The 15,177-nt window shown below is 49.9% G+C and overlaps 1 protein-coding gene across 1 annotated transcript in view; it reads right to left on the minus strand.

Annotated features, from left to right (window-relative positions):
• Positions 1–200: 200 nt before the first annotated feature.
• LOC120540545 (zinc finger SWIM domain-containing protein 4-like) overlaps positions 201–15,177 on the minus strand; it is a 29,494-nt gene continuing 14,517 nt past the window's right edge. Inside the window, exons 4-10 of the mRNA XM_039771383.1 lie at positions 13,499–13,874; positions 13,193–13,330; positions 10,161–10,424; positions 9,891–10,026; positions 6,953–7,110; positions 4,824–5,069; positions 201–1,741 (exon numbers count right to left, since the gene is read on the minus strand). Coding sequence (XP_039627317.1) covers positions 879–1,741; positions 4,824–5,069; positions 6,953–7,110; positions 9,891–10,026; positions 10,161–10,424; positions 13,193–13,330; positions 13,499–13,874 — 2,181 coding nt within the window. The 3' untranslated portion in view covers positions 201–878. The remainder of the gene's footprint in view (positions 1,742–4,823; positions 5,070–6,952; positions 7,111–9,890; positions 10,027–10,160; positions 10,425–13,192; positions 13,331–13,498; positions 13,875–15,177) is intronic.

Here is a 15,177-nt window from a genome sequence, read left to right on the forward strand (position 1 = left end):
AGGTAGGTTCGTATTGTTTTTATATTATCTTTCTCGATTGTTTTCCTTACTTTGTGCCCCCCAACCACACACACACACACACACACACACACCTGCAGTCCCACGGAACTTCAAGCGACGATGACATACGGTGGCCGCATGTGGATTTTTTCTATATATATAGCAGATTTTTTTTAATATAATAAAGGATTTGCAACATAAAATTCCGCCATCTTGAATGTAATTACTGACAACATGCACAATTATTTTTGGGGGGAGATGTTTGCCTTTATATTTTTCGTAGCCATTTTAAAGCAATTAGGGATTCACAACTCCTTTTTAATTAATTTCTTTTTCTGGTTTGCAATTTTTGGTCCAATATTTTGCATAAGTGGTGGGTGGCGTTCCAATCCCATTCTCATTTGTGCCACCCCGGAAGCGCGACAGACGGGTGGGCCGCCATACGTGTCGTTGTACCCGATCCCTGCAGGGCCGCTCATCCTACTAAAACTCCCAAAGGCTGGCCGATGGAAGGAGGACACTTGCGTTTGCTTTTCTTCAAAACCTTTTTTTTTTTTTTATCTAAAGAAAGCCCCCCCTGCTGCCCTGCCCGACCCGCACTCGCGATGTGACCCCCCCCCAACTTGTCACCGCACACATATTCTTTAGCCAAATAATTAAATAAATAAATAACATAGAACTTAAAAAAAGAACTTCACATTAACATTTAAATCTCGCAGCAGTACCTCCTCGAGGCGCGCTCTTCATGTCGTGGATTCCAAGGTCGCAGAAGGGGGTCCAGCGCTCCCCCCTGCGCAGTGTCTGTGCATTTTGTAATCCTTCCATTCGTGGGTCCCGCTGATGGCGCTTTTCGAATCTCGTGCTCCTTTCGGGCCGATTTACCCGAACCGCTCCCGGACGAGCAGCATGAGTTTCTTCTTGCCTTTGTAGGTCTGCTTGAGGTTTTCAATGAACTGTCCGAACTGCAGATGCCCATCGGGCGCCATGAGGAAAGTCTCGCGTGCTTTGCCCAGGAACTCGATGAACTCGCCGTAGTGCCGCGGACTGATGTGAGTCAACCGCGAGTGCGTGGTGTTAATGTAAGCGCCGATGGCCGCCTCCAGCATCTGGCACAGAGGAGCCTTGTCCGTTCCCATCATTTTCCCAGAGTTCCTGCGGCCGGGAATGCCCGACAAGCCCGGAGATGGCAGGGTCCAGCGGCGGAGGATGTCCGACAGCACGGGGGCGCACCGCACGCTCTTGATGACCAGCGGGACGATGGCGGCCAGCTCGTTTTTCCCCAGCGAGTGACTGAGAGAGCACGCCCACAGCACATCGTTCACGGCCGGGTGGGCATCCTGGTTGTAGGAAATATTCAGGTGGGCCAGAGCCAAGCTGGCAAGTTTGTAGGCCCTCAGGGGCAGCCCGCGGTGCTCCATGTAGCGCGCGATGGTAAACAAGTGGGAATGGCCCATGCCGGTGGCGGCCGAGTCCAGCACGATCTGGTAGGCCGCTTCGAAGGCGCCGTGGTTTTTCTCGCAGAGGGTCAGGGCGGGCAGGGCACACAGCTGGGGGTCCTTGACAGCGCACTGCAGTGCCATGGTGCGGGCACAGGCCCCCAGTTCCTCCCTTTGTGTGTAGTCCAAGCCTAAGCGGAGGGCAGTGGCGTGGGATGTGGCACTGACTGCCACCACTGAGGTGGCCTCGATGGGGGTGAAGAGATTATACCAGCCTTGCATCATGTTGATAATGGCGCCCATCCCTAAAAATAAAAAGAGAGATGCAGTATTAACATACAGTATATGCTATTCATATTAAAATCTCCTGTTAAAACACATCTCTTCAATGAGTATTATTCATTTTTGGGTATGTGACTTCTATCGTTTTGTTAATGTGTTTATTGAATTGTAAAGTGTCCCTGAGTGAATTTGTGAATTTCCCCTTGGGATTAATAAAGTATCTATCTATCTATCTATGAGTGTTTGAAAGGCGCTACATTAATAAAACTTGCATAGATACAGTATATTATGTGTGTGTATATATAGATATAATTTAGGTAGAGACCATACTATTCATAAAAATATCAGTTATAAGGTCTACCCCAACCCTAAACTTAAAATCACTAGACAGGCATCCCTGATATTAATAAGACTCCTAAGAGGGTCCCTAATGTTAAAATTAGTCCTCTGTAAAAAGAAATAATAATGGTCTACCCCTAACCTTAAAACTAGAAGAAATCGGCCCCTTACGAGAAGTCTGTATAGGTCATATTCATTTATTCATTTCCTTTTTTTACCCGTAATCTTAATTATTTACTTCTCTTCTTAGTCCTGATTTAATTGGAAAGAACATGTATATAAAGATTACTTACTGATTGATTATTTTTTTTTATCTCTTTAAATAGAGCATTTAATTTTAAATTCTTTATAATATCTTTTAAATCTTTTTAGGGGAGTGGGGGGTCTATTTCCAGAACCCTACTCATTTTACCCTTGTAAGATTTTAGAGGACTTCTAGTTATAATGGTTTTAGTATAAAGAGAATATCCAACCCGCTACATCCTAACTACAGGGTCACGGGGGTCTGCTGGAGCCAATCCCAGCCAGCACAGGGCACAAGGCAGGAAACAAACAAGGGCAGGGCGCCAACCCACTGCAGGGCACACACACACACACACACACACACCAGGGACAATTTAGGACCACCAATCAACCTGACCTGCTTGTCTTTGGACTGTGGGAGGAAACCCACGCAGACACGGGGAGAACATGCAGACTCCACACAGGGAGGACCCAGGAAGCGAACTCACAGGTCTCCTTACTGCGAGGCAGCAGCGCTACCCACTGCGCTACCATGCTGCCCAAGAGAATATTTCAAATGATTTTATTTATTTCCATCTATTTATTTATTCAGCTTAGAGAGACGGCCAGGCTGGTTTAACACTTTTTAAAACTAACTTGCCTGTAAGGCACAGGTGTCATGGGTGGGCCGCAGTGGCTGCAGGTTTTCATTCTAACCATCTTCTTAATCAGTGACCAGTTTTTTGCTGCTAATTAACTTCTTTTGCTTTAGTTTTAATTAATTAACTTGACTCCGGGCCCTTAGTTGTCTCTTTTTCTTTAATTAGCAGCCAAACAATAAGGAGACCCAAAACGAGCCGCCACACGACCAGCTCACCTGTGCCCATCACACAATATCTGAAATTAAAGAGAGGTGATGGTCTTGGTAAGGTTGATCTCTCAGGTCACCAAAACATTTTGGCGGTGCTCTAAGGAAGAACAGAAATTCAACACTTTTCTAAAATGTCTGCTGTGGCAGAATGAGAACAGCAACAAGCCATGGAATTAAATAACGGGTTTAATTAACAGCAAGAATCGGCTTCTCATGAAGGAACTGGCTGAAGTTTGAAATCCCAGTCAGCTCGTTTCACGTCATTTAAAGAAGAAGAGAATCAACTCAGAGGACTGAATCCTTAAAAACAGGGAAATTAAAATGAAGGGAAAAGGAATTAATTAGCACTGAAAACTGGGCACTGATTAGGAAAAGGGTCAGAATGAAAACCTGCAGCCACTGCGGCCCACCAGGCCCGGAGTTGGACACCCCTGCTGTAAGGCTCTGTCCCCTAACCCTAACCCTAACCCCTCACTTGTCTGCAGGCACTTCAGGCCGGTAAGGCGCCCACTTCTTCAACCACTCGGCTACTCCAAGACCGACCAGACCAACAGCCAAGATGGCGCTGACAGTTTCACATCTTGCCAGCAGCGGCCTCCCCTATATCGCGGGGTTCTCTGAATGGCTACAGGGCCGGCTGCTCGCTCACTTCTTATATACGACTTTAAGGTCATGAAGTCTCCAACCCTCTTAGGTTGCTCTCTTCTTTTACTGACGTCGCTATCCAAAGCGAGTCACAAACAAGTTATGATCCAATTGGTTCCATTTCTTTTGTTTTTTTTTTTCCGCAGTTGGGTCATGTGACTTGCTCATGGTCACACAATGGTGTCAGAAGTGGGATTTGATGGCCAAAGCCTTAACTGCTGCGCCACACTGCCTGCCTTTTTTTTTTTTTGTTTTTTTGTTATAGTGTGCCCATCATTCTCATTTAGCACAATGGGCTTCTTCTGCATAGCAGATGGATAGAAAACGGACCAGGAGGTGAGGTTATGGGGGGCACGGGGGTCCAAAACAAGCCGAGTTTATAATCGTTAATTCAATGGGATCTTTTCGCCACAGCAAAGCACAAAACTCTAAAATCCTATCCAAAGTTCAGGATGGTCGTTCTAGCAAATTCTGCCCTCACAGACGTTAGTTACCCCGTCTCGGTTGTTGTCCGAGGGGTCTACCCAGGGGGTTTACAGTAGACGATTTGCCGTCTGCGCACGTATGCAGCATTCAAAACTGCACAAAACGAGACGGCAACACAACCGGAGCTGTGGACAGCAGCCCTCCCTCCGTGTCCGCCATGTTGGAATATGGCTAAGGGTAAGCAGGCATTGCAATGGGCAGGATCCAGTCGGGCAAAGGGAGAGACAAATCCGAGTGCCACCCAAACACAGAACAAGATGGCGCCGTGGTGCCATCACACAAATGGCCAGTCACGTTTATTAAACACAAGCCCCCAACCCCTTAAGCTGCACTCCTCCGCCGGCCTCATCCTGGGTAAACGTGGAGAAGACCTTGCCTTCAAGACACCTTCTGCTCTGCCATCACAGGGGGCTTCTTTACACGGCCCACCTTAGTGTTTATTAACAGGCTTGCTCCTTAGGTCTACTTCTACTCTTTCTGTGAGTCGGACACAGCCGGAACGTTCTGATCCCCTTTCGGATATTCAACGGGGGGGGCCTTACCGACATCTGTGGCGCAGTTGACGAGCCAGCGCACCATCTCTCTGCGGCCCCAGCTCAGTGTGACGAGGGTGATCCTCATGACCTGCAGGCCCAGCTCCAGGGCCACGTTGAGCAGTGTCATGTCCGGGGGTCCGCTGGGGGGCGTCGCTGCCTTGCAGGCATCTTGTGCCAGTTTGTATAAGAGAGCTGGGATGTGGATGTTCTGCTGGATTGAGTTCAGCACGGTGTGGAGCCATTTTGGGTCACCTGTAGGCAAACAAACGGAGCAGAAATTAGCAAAGTCACCCCTAGGATGAGCAGATTGTGTGCATTCAGCGGGCAGCTTTGGAGTTCGTTCAGGTCTCCGGTGTGAGGGGATTTGTGCGGAGTGGGGGTGACGGCTAAGACCTGGGCAAACCCTCCTGAGTCAGAGACAAACAACACGGCTAGCAAACCAGGAAAACATGCCAAACACAGAGGGAGCACATGTGCCACGTTAAACTTTGAGATACCCTGGCAGTAAGAGATCACTGCACGCCGCCCATTCAGCTGGTAATAGAGGGACCCACCCCATCATCAGCTGCTTGGGTACAGGTGACTGGCACAAAGACTTTCAGGTGACTTTTGGCACCAATAACAGCTAAAGGTCATATGCCACTGGGCAATTCCGGTGGTTTGCCCAATGCAGCTCTATAGACCTATGGCACTGGGTGATTATAGGCTGATTTGCCCAGCGACTCTACAGGTCCTATGGCAGTGGGTGATTAGTGAGTGGTTGCCCAGTAACTCTAGTAGACCATATGGCACTGGCCCATCATAGAGGGTTTTGCCCAGTAACTCTACAGGTCATATGGCAGGGGGCAGTTATATAGAGCGGTGTGCCCAGTGACTCTTCTGACCGTATTGTATTTGACAATTTAAGAATTGTTTACCCTCTAGAGGTCCAACGGCAAAAGGGGATCAGAGTCGATGGCCCACTGTAGCTCAATAGACCATATGGCACTGGGGTTTGCCCAGTAACTCTACAGGCTGTATGGCAGTAGAAATTATACAGCCTGCCTTGCCCACTGTAACTCTACAGACCCTATGGCACTAGGTGATTAGACTGGTTTGCCTACACTTACCGCTATAGACCATGTGGCAGTGGGTGATTACAGAGTAGTTTGCCAACTGTAACTCCACTGGGCGATTATAGACTGGTATGTCCATTGACTCTACAGGTCCTTTGGCACCGGATGATTCTAGAGTTGTTTGCCCCCTGTAACTCTATAGACTGTATGGCAGTGGGTGATTAAAAAGTTCCTTGCCCAGTTACCGCTGTAAACTATATGGCACTGGGTGATTATAGACTGGTATGTCCAGTGACTCTACAGGTCCTGTGGCACTGAGTGATTATAGCATTGCGTGCCCACTGTAACTCTACAGACCCTATGGCACTGGGTGATTACAGATGAGTACGTCCAGTGACTCGACAGCCACTACAGCACTGGGTGATTATTGACTGGTTTGCCCACGGTTACCGCTATAGACCATGTGGCAGTGGGTGATTACAGAGTTGCTTGCCCAGTGACCACTGACAGAGGGTGGTCACAGAGTCTAATGACTCCTGACAGCTGGCGAGTGTGCTGCTTGGTATGTGACAGCCCCCAGATGATCGCCACATGCCATGCCTTCCGGCAGCAGGTGATGATAACCCTGGGCAGTGAGTCTTCTCACTAGCAGATGGTAGGAGATGAGGGAGACCCAAGCTAAGCCCCCCCACCATCAGAGACATCTCATTGGCTGCTGACAGCAGGTGATCTTGTTACGTTGGTCCAGTACATCATGGTATAAGCTTCAAATGTGCCAGCTTGCTCAGATTCAAAGCAAACACTTCTGCACATCACGGTCGTCCAGCACAAGTGGGCATAGAGAAGAATACCTGACCCTGGCATTGTTACAAACACCACTGCATCACCAGACCGCTCCTCTAGTCAAAGCGTTTGGCTGAGCTGAAGGGAAATGTGAGCGACCATAAATGTCTGCCAAGCTCAGACTGGCACCACCGATGATAGCCCTTTACCCGCTGAATGCCCCCTCTGACTGTTCTTGGGTCCAAGTGCCTAAAATAAATTGGGGGGAAAAAAAAGCCACAGTGGCAGGTGGATTACCTTTGGCGGCAGTCAGCATGGTGGAGGCCAGTTCACACTGCCGTGTCTCCAGATGTCCCAACACAAACCAGCGGGGGAAACGGTTGGCAGGAACGGGGTCCAGGGGGTTGGAGGTCAGAGGGTCGTTGTGGTGGATCTGAGATTCTACCACTGGTAATCTGTGGAGAGAGAGACGTCAATCAGTTTGGTCACAGCATGGAGCAGAACTGGAAGATGGAGGCTGAGTCGGCCCTGACTGTGAGCAGAGACCCCGTTAGCTAGGAGGTGGAGGAGGAGCCAAGTTGTGAGGTGGGAGTTAGCGGGTGGAAACGGCAGTGGAATCAGTGCGAGTGGGGGCAGCAGGCCCTGTAGGCCTCTGCATGTGTGCGCTGTGGGGTCACATGACATTTCTTCTGTGAACAGGTAGGTTGGGGGGCATCTAAGGGGGCTATGAAAACTGGCGAGTGACTGGAAAGTAAGGCAGAAATGATCAGGACACCCTCAAGGGGAAGCGTCGGCAGAGCCTCCATATTGTCTAAGCGGTCAGGGAGTCCAGAAAATGAGACCTCTGCTGGGTGGTGAGCAATGGACATCCACCCACGGGGGGCAGGCGAGTCTTTCTTGTCAGCTGCCTGATGGAGAGGCGGTGTCTTGTGTAACAGCGGCCCCCCCATTAAAATAGCATAGCAGCTGAGAGTTTGAGACCTGCAGGCTGCGAGCCCCCATGACACCCAGAAGACCACACAGCTGCCACATGCAAAGACACGTGGGAACACACACACACACACACACATTACATCATGGGCTCCAAGCCGCCCACCACCTTCTCATTTTCACAGGTGGGCTCAGCTTCAAGACACAGATGTGAAATTCTGCCCCCTTCTGTGCACCCCGGGTCAATTACATCAGCGCTTTCACCCCCTGCTGGACCTGCCTAATGTACCGGACATGAGCCGGGGGGCTCCAAGTCGAGGGGGCTATAGGACGGCCTAGTGAGGCCTCACCTGGAGTTATGGTGGGTCTGCCCTGTTGGTCTCCATGTTACAAAAATGAAAAGACGTGGCAGCGCTAGGAGAATGAGAGGCCTGAGCTACGAGGAGAGACTGAGGGAGGTGAAGCTTTACGGTTATGAAAGGAGAATGTCTGGTAGACCCCAGAAAACACGGAAACGTGTTAGACAGGCTGGGAGTGTGCGCTGTGGTAGCACATTGGACGGACCACCCAGACTGGGACCCGAGTGTAGCACCACACTGGAACACTGGGAGGTTTTTTTACGGTGGCTGGAGTGCCAATCCTGCCACCAACCCTTAAGTTTCCCCTAGAAGTAGGAGGACCTGCTGGCAAAGCTTCCTGCAAATAGCCGGGGGACAACTGGAATAAATGAACAAGTAGTGTGGTGGACAGCAGGACTTTAGGGTCCTTCACGTCTCCACTTGACCTTATTTTTGGAGATTCTCTGCGAATGGGATGGATGAGCTTCTCAGACAGAATGGCTTGTTCTCGTCACAATTGTTCTAATGTTCTGTCTTTTCCTGTGAGGTCAGAGTAGACCTGAAACCCCAAACTGGTATCTTTCAGCGCATCATCTGTCACTTGCTTGTGGTCACCCAGTGTCACTAGTTGGATCTGAACCCAAAACTCCGGGGTGTGAAGTCCAGAGTCCAAATCCTTATTAACCACTACAACACACTTCCTGCCGACTACGCCACGTGATTCCTAGATATTACAACAGAATATCGGTCAGCTGACTTGACATTGCAAGTCTGAACAAGTGTGAGTGTCAATGTGCCATGAGGGGTGGGCTGCTGTCCCATACATGACTGCTTCTCACCCTGAACCACTGCTGGGATAACAACAACACGAGGACCCCCTTGGAAACGTGGAGGGGTCGGCTTGTGCTAATTCCAACTTTAACCGGTTGTGTTCGATTTACATGAATGGGTGGATGAAGGGAAGTATATTTATTATTTGCTTTAAGATTCCATTCTCTTTGACAAAGCACATCCTTTTAAAGTTTACGCGTATCTGTGGTGGTCTCGGCACTCCCCAGAATTCTGGAGGTCCACTACATGGATATGCCTGGCTGTTTTATTTGGATCTCATGGCTTTTAGGCACAGGGATAACGAGGACCACCAGAAAGTGCAATAAACTCACACAGATTTTTGTAGGTCACCTGCTTGGAAAGATGGACTTGAAAGTGAGGATTAGACCACGGCCAAAAAAATCGGTGGGAAGACCCTGGAACTAACGAAGAGCGACAAGGGAATAAAGAGAGCATTTGGGAGATGAGAGACGACTAACCCCTGCCTCAGTCAGTAAACAGGCCTGATAGGGGGGTTTCTCGGTCTTATGTAAGACCCTCCAACTGTCCCCTAGGTCACTTAATGAATGGAACTCCTTAGCAGAGAGTAGCAGTGCAGCACACGGATGTGGACACCCTGACGTTTGATTTGTGCGAAGACTTGAGCGTTGAAGACAGATCTGGGTGGGTGGGGTCCCATTTGGGGGTGGGTGGAGTCTGGATGGGTGGGGTCCCATTTGGGGGTGGGTGGGGTCCCATTTGAAGACTGTGGTGCACAGATACCCGAACGTTTCAACACTTGGAGGTCCCCATTGGTGATTTCAGTGAAGACTGAGTGGTGAAAAGGCCCATCACTCTCACAGACCCCCAGAACGTCCTGATGATAGATGGTGGTCTTATTGATTGCCGTTTAGTTCTCTCTTTTGCGTGCGTGCGTGTGTGCGTTTATGAGAACGTGTTCGGTTCAAGTGGTGGTCAATAAAAGGGACTCTGGGATGGCATTCATCACGATAGACAATATTTCAAATAAATGAGAAGCTGATGGCTTCCAGAAGAAGAGTAGGGCTGGGGGGCTCAGGTCAGACGGTCAGCAGCTGGGCCTTGCGTCAGCCGGCTCTCTTCCCAGCCTGCACAGCTGAACGTAGAGAGATGCATACCTCATAGCTCGGAGTGCGACTTTGTACGCCAGCTCTGGATCGTGCGGCAGGAGGGAGGTGAACAGGAAACGAGCAAATGTGTGCATGGGGACACTTTCACGATGGACAACCTCCCCCAAGCCACTGTACGGACCACCTGCAAAACAAACAAGCAAAAGGCGTGTTAAATGGGGAGCCAGCTTTATCTTGCCCTGGCCGTTTTGGTTTTTTTTTCTCCTCAATTGCTGTTGTTCTTAACGGTGGTCTGGCGGTCTGGCGCTAGTGACTGACCTTCCAGCAGCAGCTGTGTTTGGCGCCGCATGACCTGCAGCAGCCTCTCGTCCAGTGGGATGTCGGCGAGGACTGAGATGAGGGTCTCCTCTGAGCGCACCACCTTGTCCTGTGCGTAGTAACCTTCGGTCATGGCTCTCTGCTGCCCCAGGCCTAGGAGGGCGACTTCCAGGGCCATGGTGAAGTAAGATTCGCCCGAATTTGGGGTTGCAGAGGGCACCGGTGTATGGATGTAGACGGGCTTCTTCAGCTCACAAGTGGCATCTGGAAGAAAACAAAAAAAAAAAAAAAGCAAAAAAAATTAAAAATAAAGTACATGAATGAAGGCTACGACTGAGAACCTCTGGAAAAGTCACGCAACGTGACTGAGATCAGTCTGACTGCAGCCCACAATAGACGACTGAAGTGCCAGAATGCCATCATGGAACGCCTGTCACAAAGTGCCCACTGGTTCAGACAGCCCTCCCACAACCCTTAGCTTAGGCACCCTGGGCACCAACGTTGTGGGTGTTATGTGACTGACCTCATGGGTATTGTGGGCTGCCATTCCACTCTGCTGATGTGTCTTTCAGACTGTTAATGGCACATCTTCTGAACTGTCACCCACTAGGGGGCACACTACCCACCCCACAATAGACCACCTGCCGCCTCGTCTAGTTATGGCTCAAAAGCTTACGCTTGAATTTCAGGGTAACTGACGAATTAAATGGGTAACATCATCGATTTGAAGCCCTGTAAGAGACTCTCAGTGTACGACTGAAATACGGTGGTGTGCAAAAGTCTGGGCCCCCCTTGCTCCTGTGAACGGTTAAGTGAGCAGACAATGAGCTGATCACCAAAAGGCATCAAGTTCAAAAGGACACAATTCTTTTCAGCATTTTATGCCAGATTAGTGTATTGTTTTTGTGGGAGCACCGTGCAAAAGTTTGGGCACCCAAGATATCTGAGGACTCATATAACTATTCCCAAGGTGGTCTCAGACCTTCATTAGTTCATCAGGGCTATGGCTTGTTCACAAGTAGTGTGGTGGACAGTAAGACTACTTTAGGGACCTTCTCGAATTGACGTTACTTTGGAGAATCTCGGTGAATGGGATGGATGAGCTTGTTGGGCTGAATGGCCTGTTCTCATCACAATTGTTCTAATGTGGTCAGTCATCCATTAGGAAACGCCTCGGTGATGCAAATGTGAAAGCTGTATAAATTCCCAACAATCAGCAGCCACGGGCTTCACTAAGCAGCTGTCATGCACTCTGAACACTAAAATAATGGAGGCTCACAAAGCAGGAGAAGACAACAAGACAACAGCAAAGTGTTTACAGGTCACTGTCTCCTCAGTTTGTCATGTTATTAAGAAATGGCAGGTAGCAGTAGTGGTGGAGGTCAACTTAACGTCTTTCTGAAAGAACTGCTCGTTGGATTGCTTGGAAGGCAAATAAAGAGCCCTGTCTGACTGCAAATGACCAAGAAGAAGATTCAGCCGACTCTGGAGTGATGGTCCACTGTTCTACTGAGCAGCGACACCTCAACAAATACGACTTTGATGGCAGAGTCAGGAGAAGAAAAACTCTCCTGTGTCCTCACCACAGAAGTCAGTGCCTGAAGCGTACAAATGAACATCTCGACAAGCCTGATGCATTATGGGAACGAGTCCTGTGGACTGATGGGGTCAAAATAGAACTTTATGGCCTCAGTGTGCAAAGGTATGTCTGGAGAAAAAAAAGGGGGGCCGAATTCGAGAAAAAGAACCCGTCTCCAACTAATAAGCACGGCGATGGGTCAATCAGCTTTGGGCTTGTGTGGCAGCCAGTGGCACAGGGAACACGTCATTAGTAGAGAGAAGAACGGATGCAGATAAATATCAGTGAATTCTGGACACAAACTACACTCCATCTGTAAAAAAAAATGAAGTTAAAAAGAGAGGACGGGGCCTACAACAAGATAATGAGCCGAAAAACATCTCAGAATCTACAATGGAACACATCAAGAGGCGAAAGCTGACGGTTTTACCACAACCCTCACAGACCACCGACCTAAATAAACATCACTGAAGATCTGTGGAGAGACCACAGAAGAGAGAGCAGCGCAGGTGAGACGGCCCAGGAATCTGGCAGAATTAGAAGCCTTTTGTAAGGACGAAAAGACCCCAAGTAAGAACTGAAAGGAGTTACAAGGGGGTCTTACTAAGTACTGACCATGTCGAGGGCCCAAACTTTTGTTTCAGGCCCTTTTCGTTTTATTTGGTATCTTTATGTAATTTATGTCATCTTGCATAAAATGATAAAGAAATGCGTCTTCTTGAACTTGATGCCTTTTGGTGATCAGCTCATCGTCTGGTCACTTCATTATTCACGGTAGCAAGGGGGGCCTAGACTTTTGCACGGCACCGTAATTCAAACTGTTGCTAAAAAAAGTGCGAGGACCTGACAGGCGCTACCGCTAAGTTCACCCCCTTTCTCTTTCGTACCCTGTGTGTCGATGGCTTGAATTCGAGAGTCACCGGCCGCGTCGACGTACTAAATTAGCGACGTCACTGACGATCTGATCAACGGGTCGTTAGGCTCCGTGTGTCTCTCCCGTGTCTCGCCGTTTCTATGATGGCTTCTTTCCGGTTCTCTCTCTCTCTCTCTCGCACGCGCGCTCAAAGTCCAAAAGGAGCTTAAATTATTTATACACCATTTCTTAATGTAAAGTATTCCCAATTTAATAATTCATTACTTTAAAACAACAAAACCTACAGTATAAGCTACAAGGGAAATTGCTGGTGACTTGTTTCCGCAGGCCACCCTGCACATTTCATTCCTTACGAGAGCGAGGCCGTCCCTCCATTTTAAATTATTGATTCAATGAGTCATTTGTGAAATTCAAATGATCGGTTTTCGCCATTAAAATACGCAACAACAAACGGGGAACTGCAAATGAAATATCCGGCGGTTTAGTGTAGGGGGGGAATGAACAAGGACGTTGGGAAATTAAAGATCAAAATCCAGCCAAGAGACCACCATGGCCGGCTGTCCCACACACGTGACATACCTGAGTAGAAGGACGGACCTTCTTCATCGACGCGACACGCCTCCAGGAAGGCGCGCACCAGGCAGCCAATGGGGTCAAGGGGGTGGCTCACCCACCCTTCGGGGTTGGAAATCAGCGTGGTGCCTTTCTGCAGCATCTCTGTAAGCAGAAAAAGGAGAAAGCGGCCATGAGTGCACTCTGGAGACGTCAAGAGTTCTGGTTAAAGGTCGGCTGGGGGGCTAGCACGTCTCCCACACGTCAAGGTGCAGTCGTGCCCCCCACCACCCCACCCAACATCCGTAATCACGAGACACAGCTGGAACTCACCCTTCTTCTGCTGCTTGTAAGCCTCAAGTTGATGCCGTCGCTGGAGGCGGAGCGTGTGCACCACGGCAACGGCCAATCGGAGAGCCTCCTTGGGGTACCCATGTGACCTGAGGGCGTCCACTCGGGCACAGGCGGTGGGGAGCTGCTCTCCCAGCCAGACTGGTCGACCCTGTGGGTCGAAGGTGAGCAGCTTCTCTCCGTGGTCTCTCTTGTGCACCCCGCCTTGGCCGGTCACGACCACCTCACCGCGCAGGATCCGCTGCAGGTGAGGGTCCCGCCAGTGCAGGTCCCAGCTTCGTATGGCTCGTTTAAATACTGTTTGGCGGGCAACTGTTAAGAGAAAAAAATAAAAAAAAGATAAAAATAAATCAATCGGCTTTCATTTTAACAGTACGCTGCTGCAAGCCAAGCCGGTAACGGAGCTGGGGGTCCGAGGCACATTAAGGTGGTGGGGGGTGCGTCTCATTCCTCTTCTCTTTCAGAATATCACCATCTCACACTTCCAGCTCTGTGACGTTCTTGACAATCTGCTCGAGTGGCTGCCCCAGCGACTGATTTCACGGCGTTATTCCTAGGAGGACGCGCCAGCGGAGGCGCCGAGCACATGGCGGCCTGCTGAGAACGCCAACGCGCTTTCACCCGTGAATGTGTCGAAGATTGCAATTTCTGAGGGGTGACAAACCTTGAAAACGTCTGCTTGGATCATCTGCGACTGTGGCGGGTCTTAAATGAAGAGCAACGGCTCAATTCAGGTCAAGTTGGGGGGGAGCTTGCACTGGTACAGCACGTTGGCGCTGCCACCACACAATGAAACAGCTTGGGATCCCGGGTGGCAACCCCTCCCATGAAGACACGCGGTCCAGTCCTACCCTCAGGAAATAAACCTCTATCTGCCGCAGCCTTGTGTTATGTGGGCATCCCCTTGGCCTGGTCCAGCCACTCGGGTGGTCCCCAGCAATGAGGGTCCTGCAAGCCGGATCACCCTCGGGTAATGGCGCCACATGGCCGTAACTGACGCTCCCTCACAATGCAGGTCATGTGCCTCATTCGGGACTCCGTGAGCAACACAAAGTCAAACCAGCAGCACCGAAGGACCTCCGAAGAGACCACAAAGGGGTCCAGTCTCAGTCTCAGGTCACTGGATAGCGTCCATGTGTCACAAACAGGGGGTTCCAGGACTCTAAAAACTTGGTCCTTCGTCCTTTTGCAGATACCAGGAGTGCCACACACCCCTTAATGGTGACCTCATGACCCCCCATGCTCTCCCAATCCGTCTACTGACTTCATCAGTAGTCACCAGAAACACGAATGTCAATGCCAAGGTAAGTAAACCCCTCGATGAGGTCGACACTCTCTCCGCAGACAGACACACTGAGGATGGCCGTGCCCAAGAGATCATTAATAAAGGCCTGGCTCTTTGGTTTTTATCAGGACCCTCGCAAGCCCCGACACTGAGCCTCTCGAGACCCCCGATCACAACCTCCATTAAAGATCACAGCATCGTCAGCAAAGTCAAGATCAGTGAATCTCTCTTCACCAACAGATGCCCCACAGCTGCTGGACCCCATGACTCTGCCCAGCACCCAGTAGAACGGACCCCTGACGGACCTCAGAATCAACTGGGGAAAACACAGAGGGTCTGCCCCCACCGTGCACAGCACTCCCAGTACCAGTGTACA

The sequence above is a fragment of the Polypterus senegalus genome, chromosome 12, assembly GCF_016835505.1.
Source record: "Polypterus senegalus isolate Bchr_013 chromosome 12, ASM1683550v1, whole genome shotgun sequence".
NCBI lineage: Eukaryota > Metazoa > Chordata > Cladistia > Polypteriformes > Polypteridae > Polypterus > Polypterus senegalus.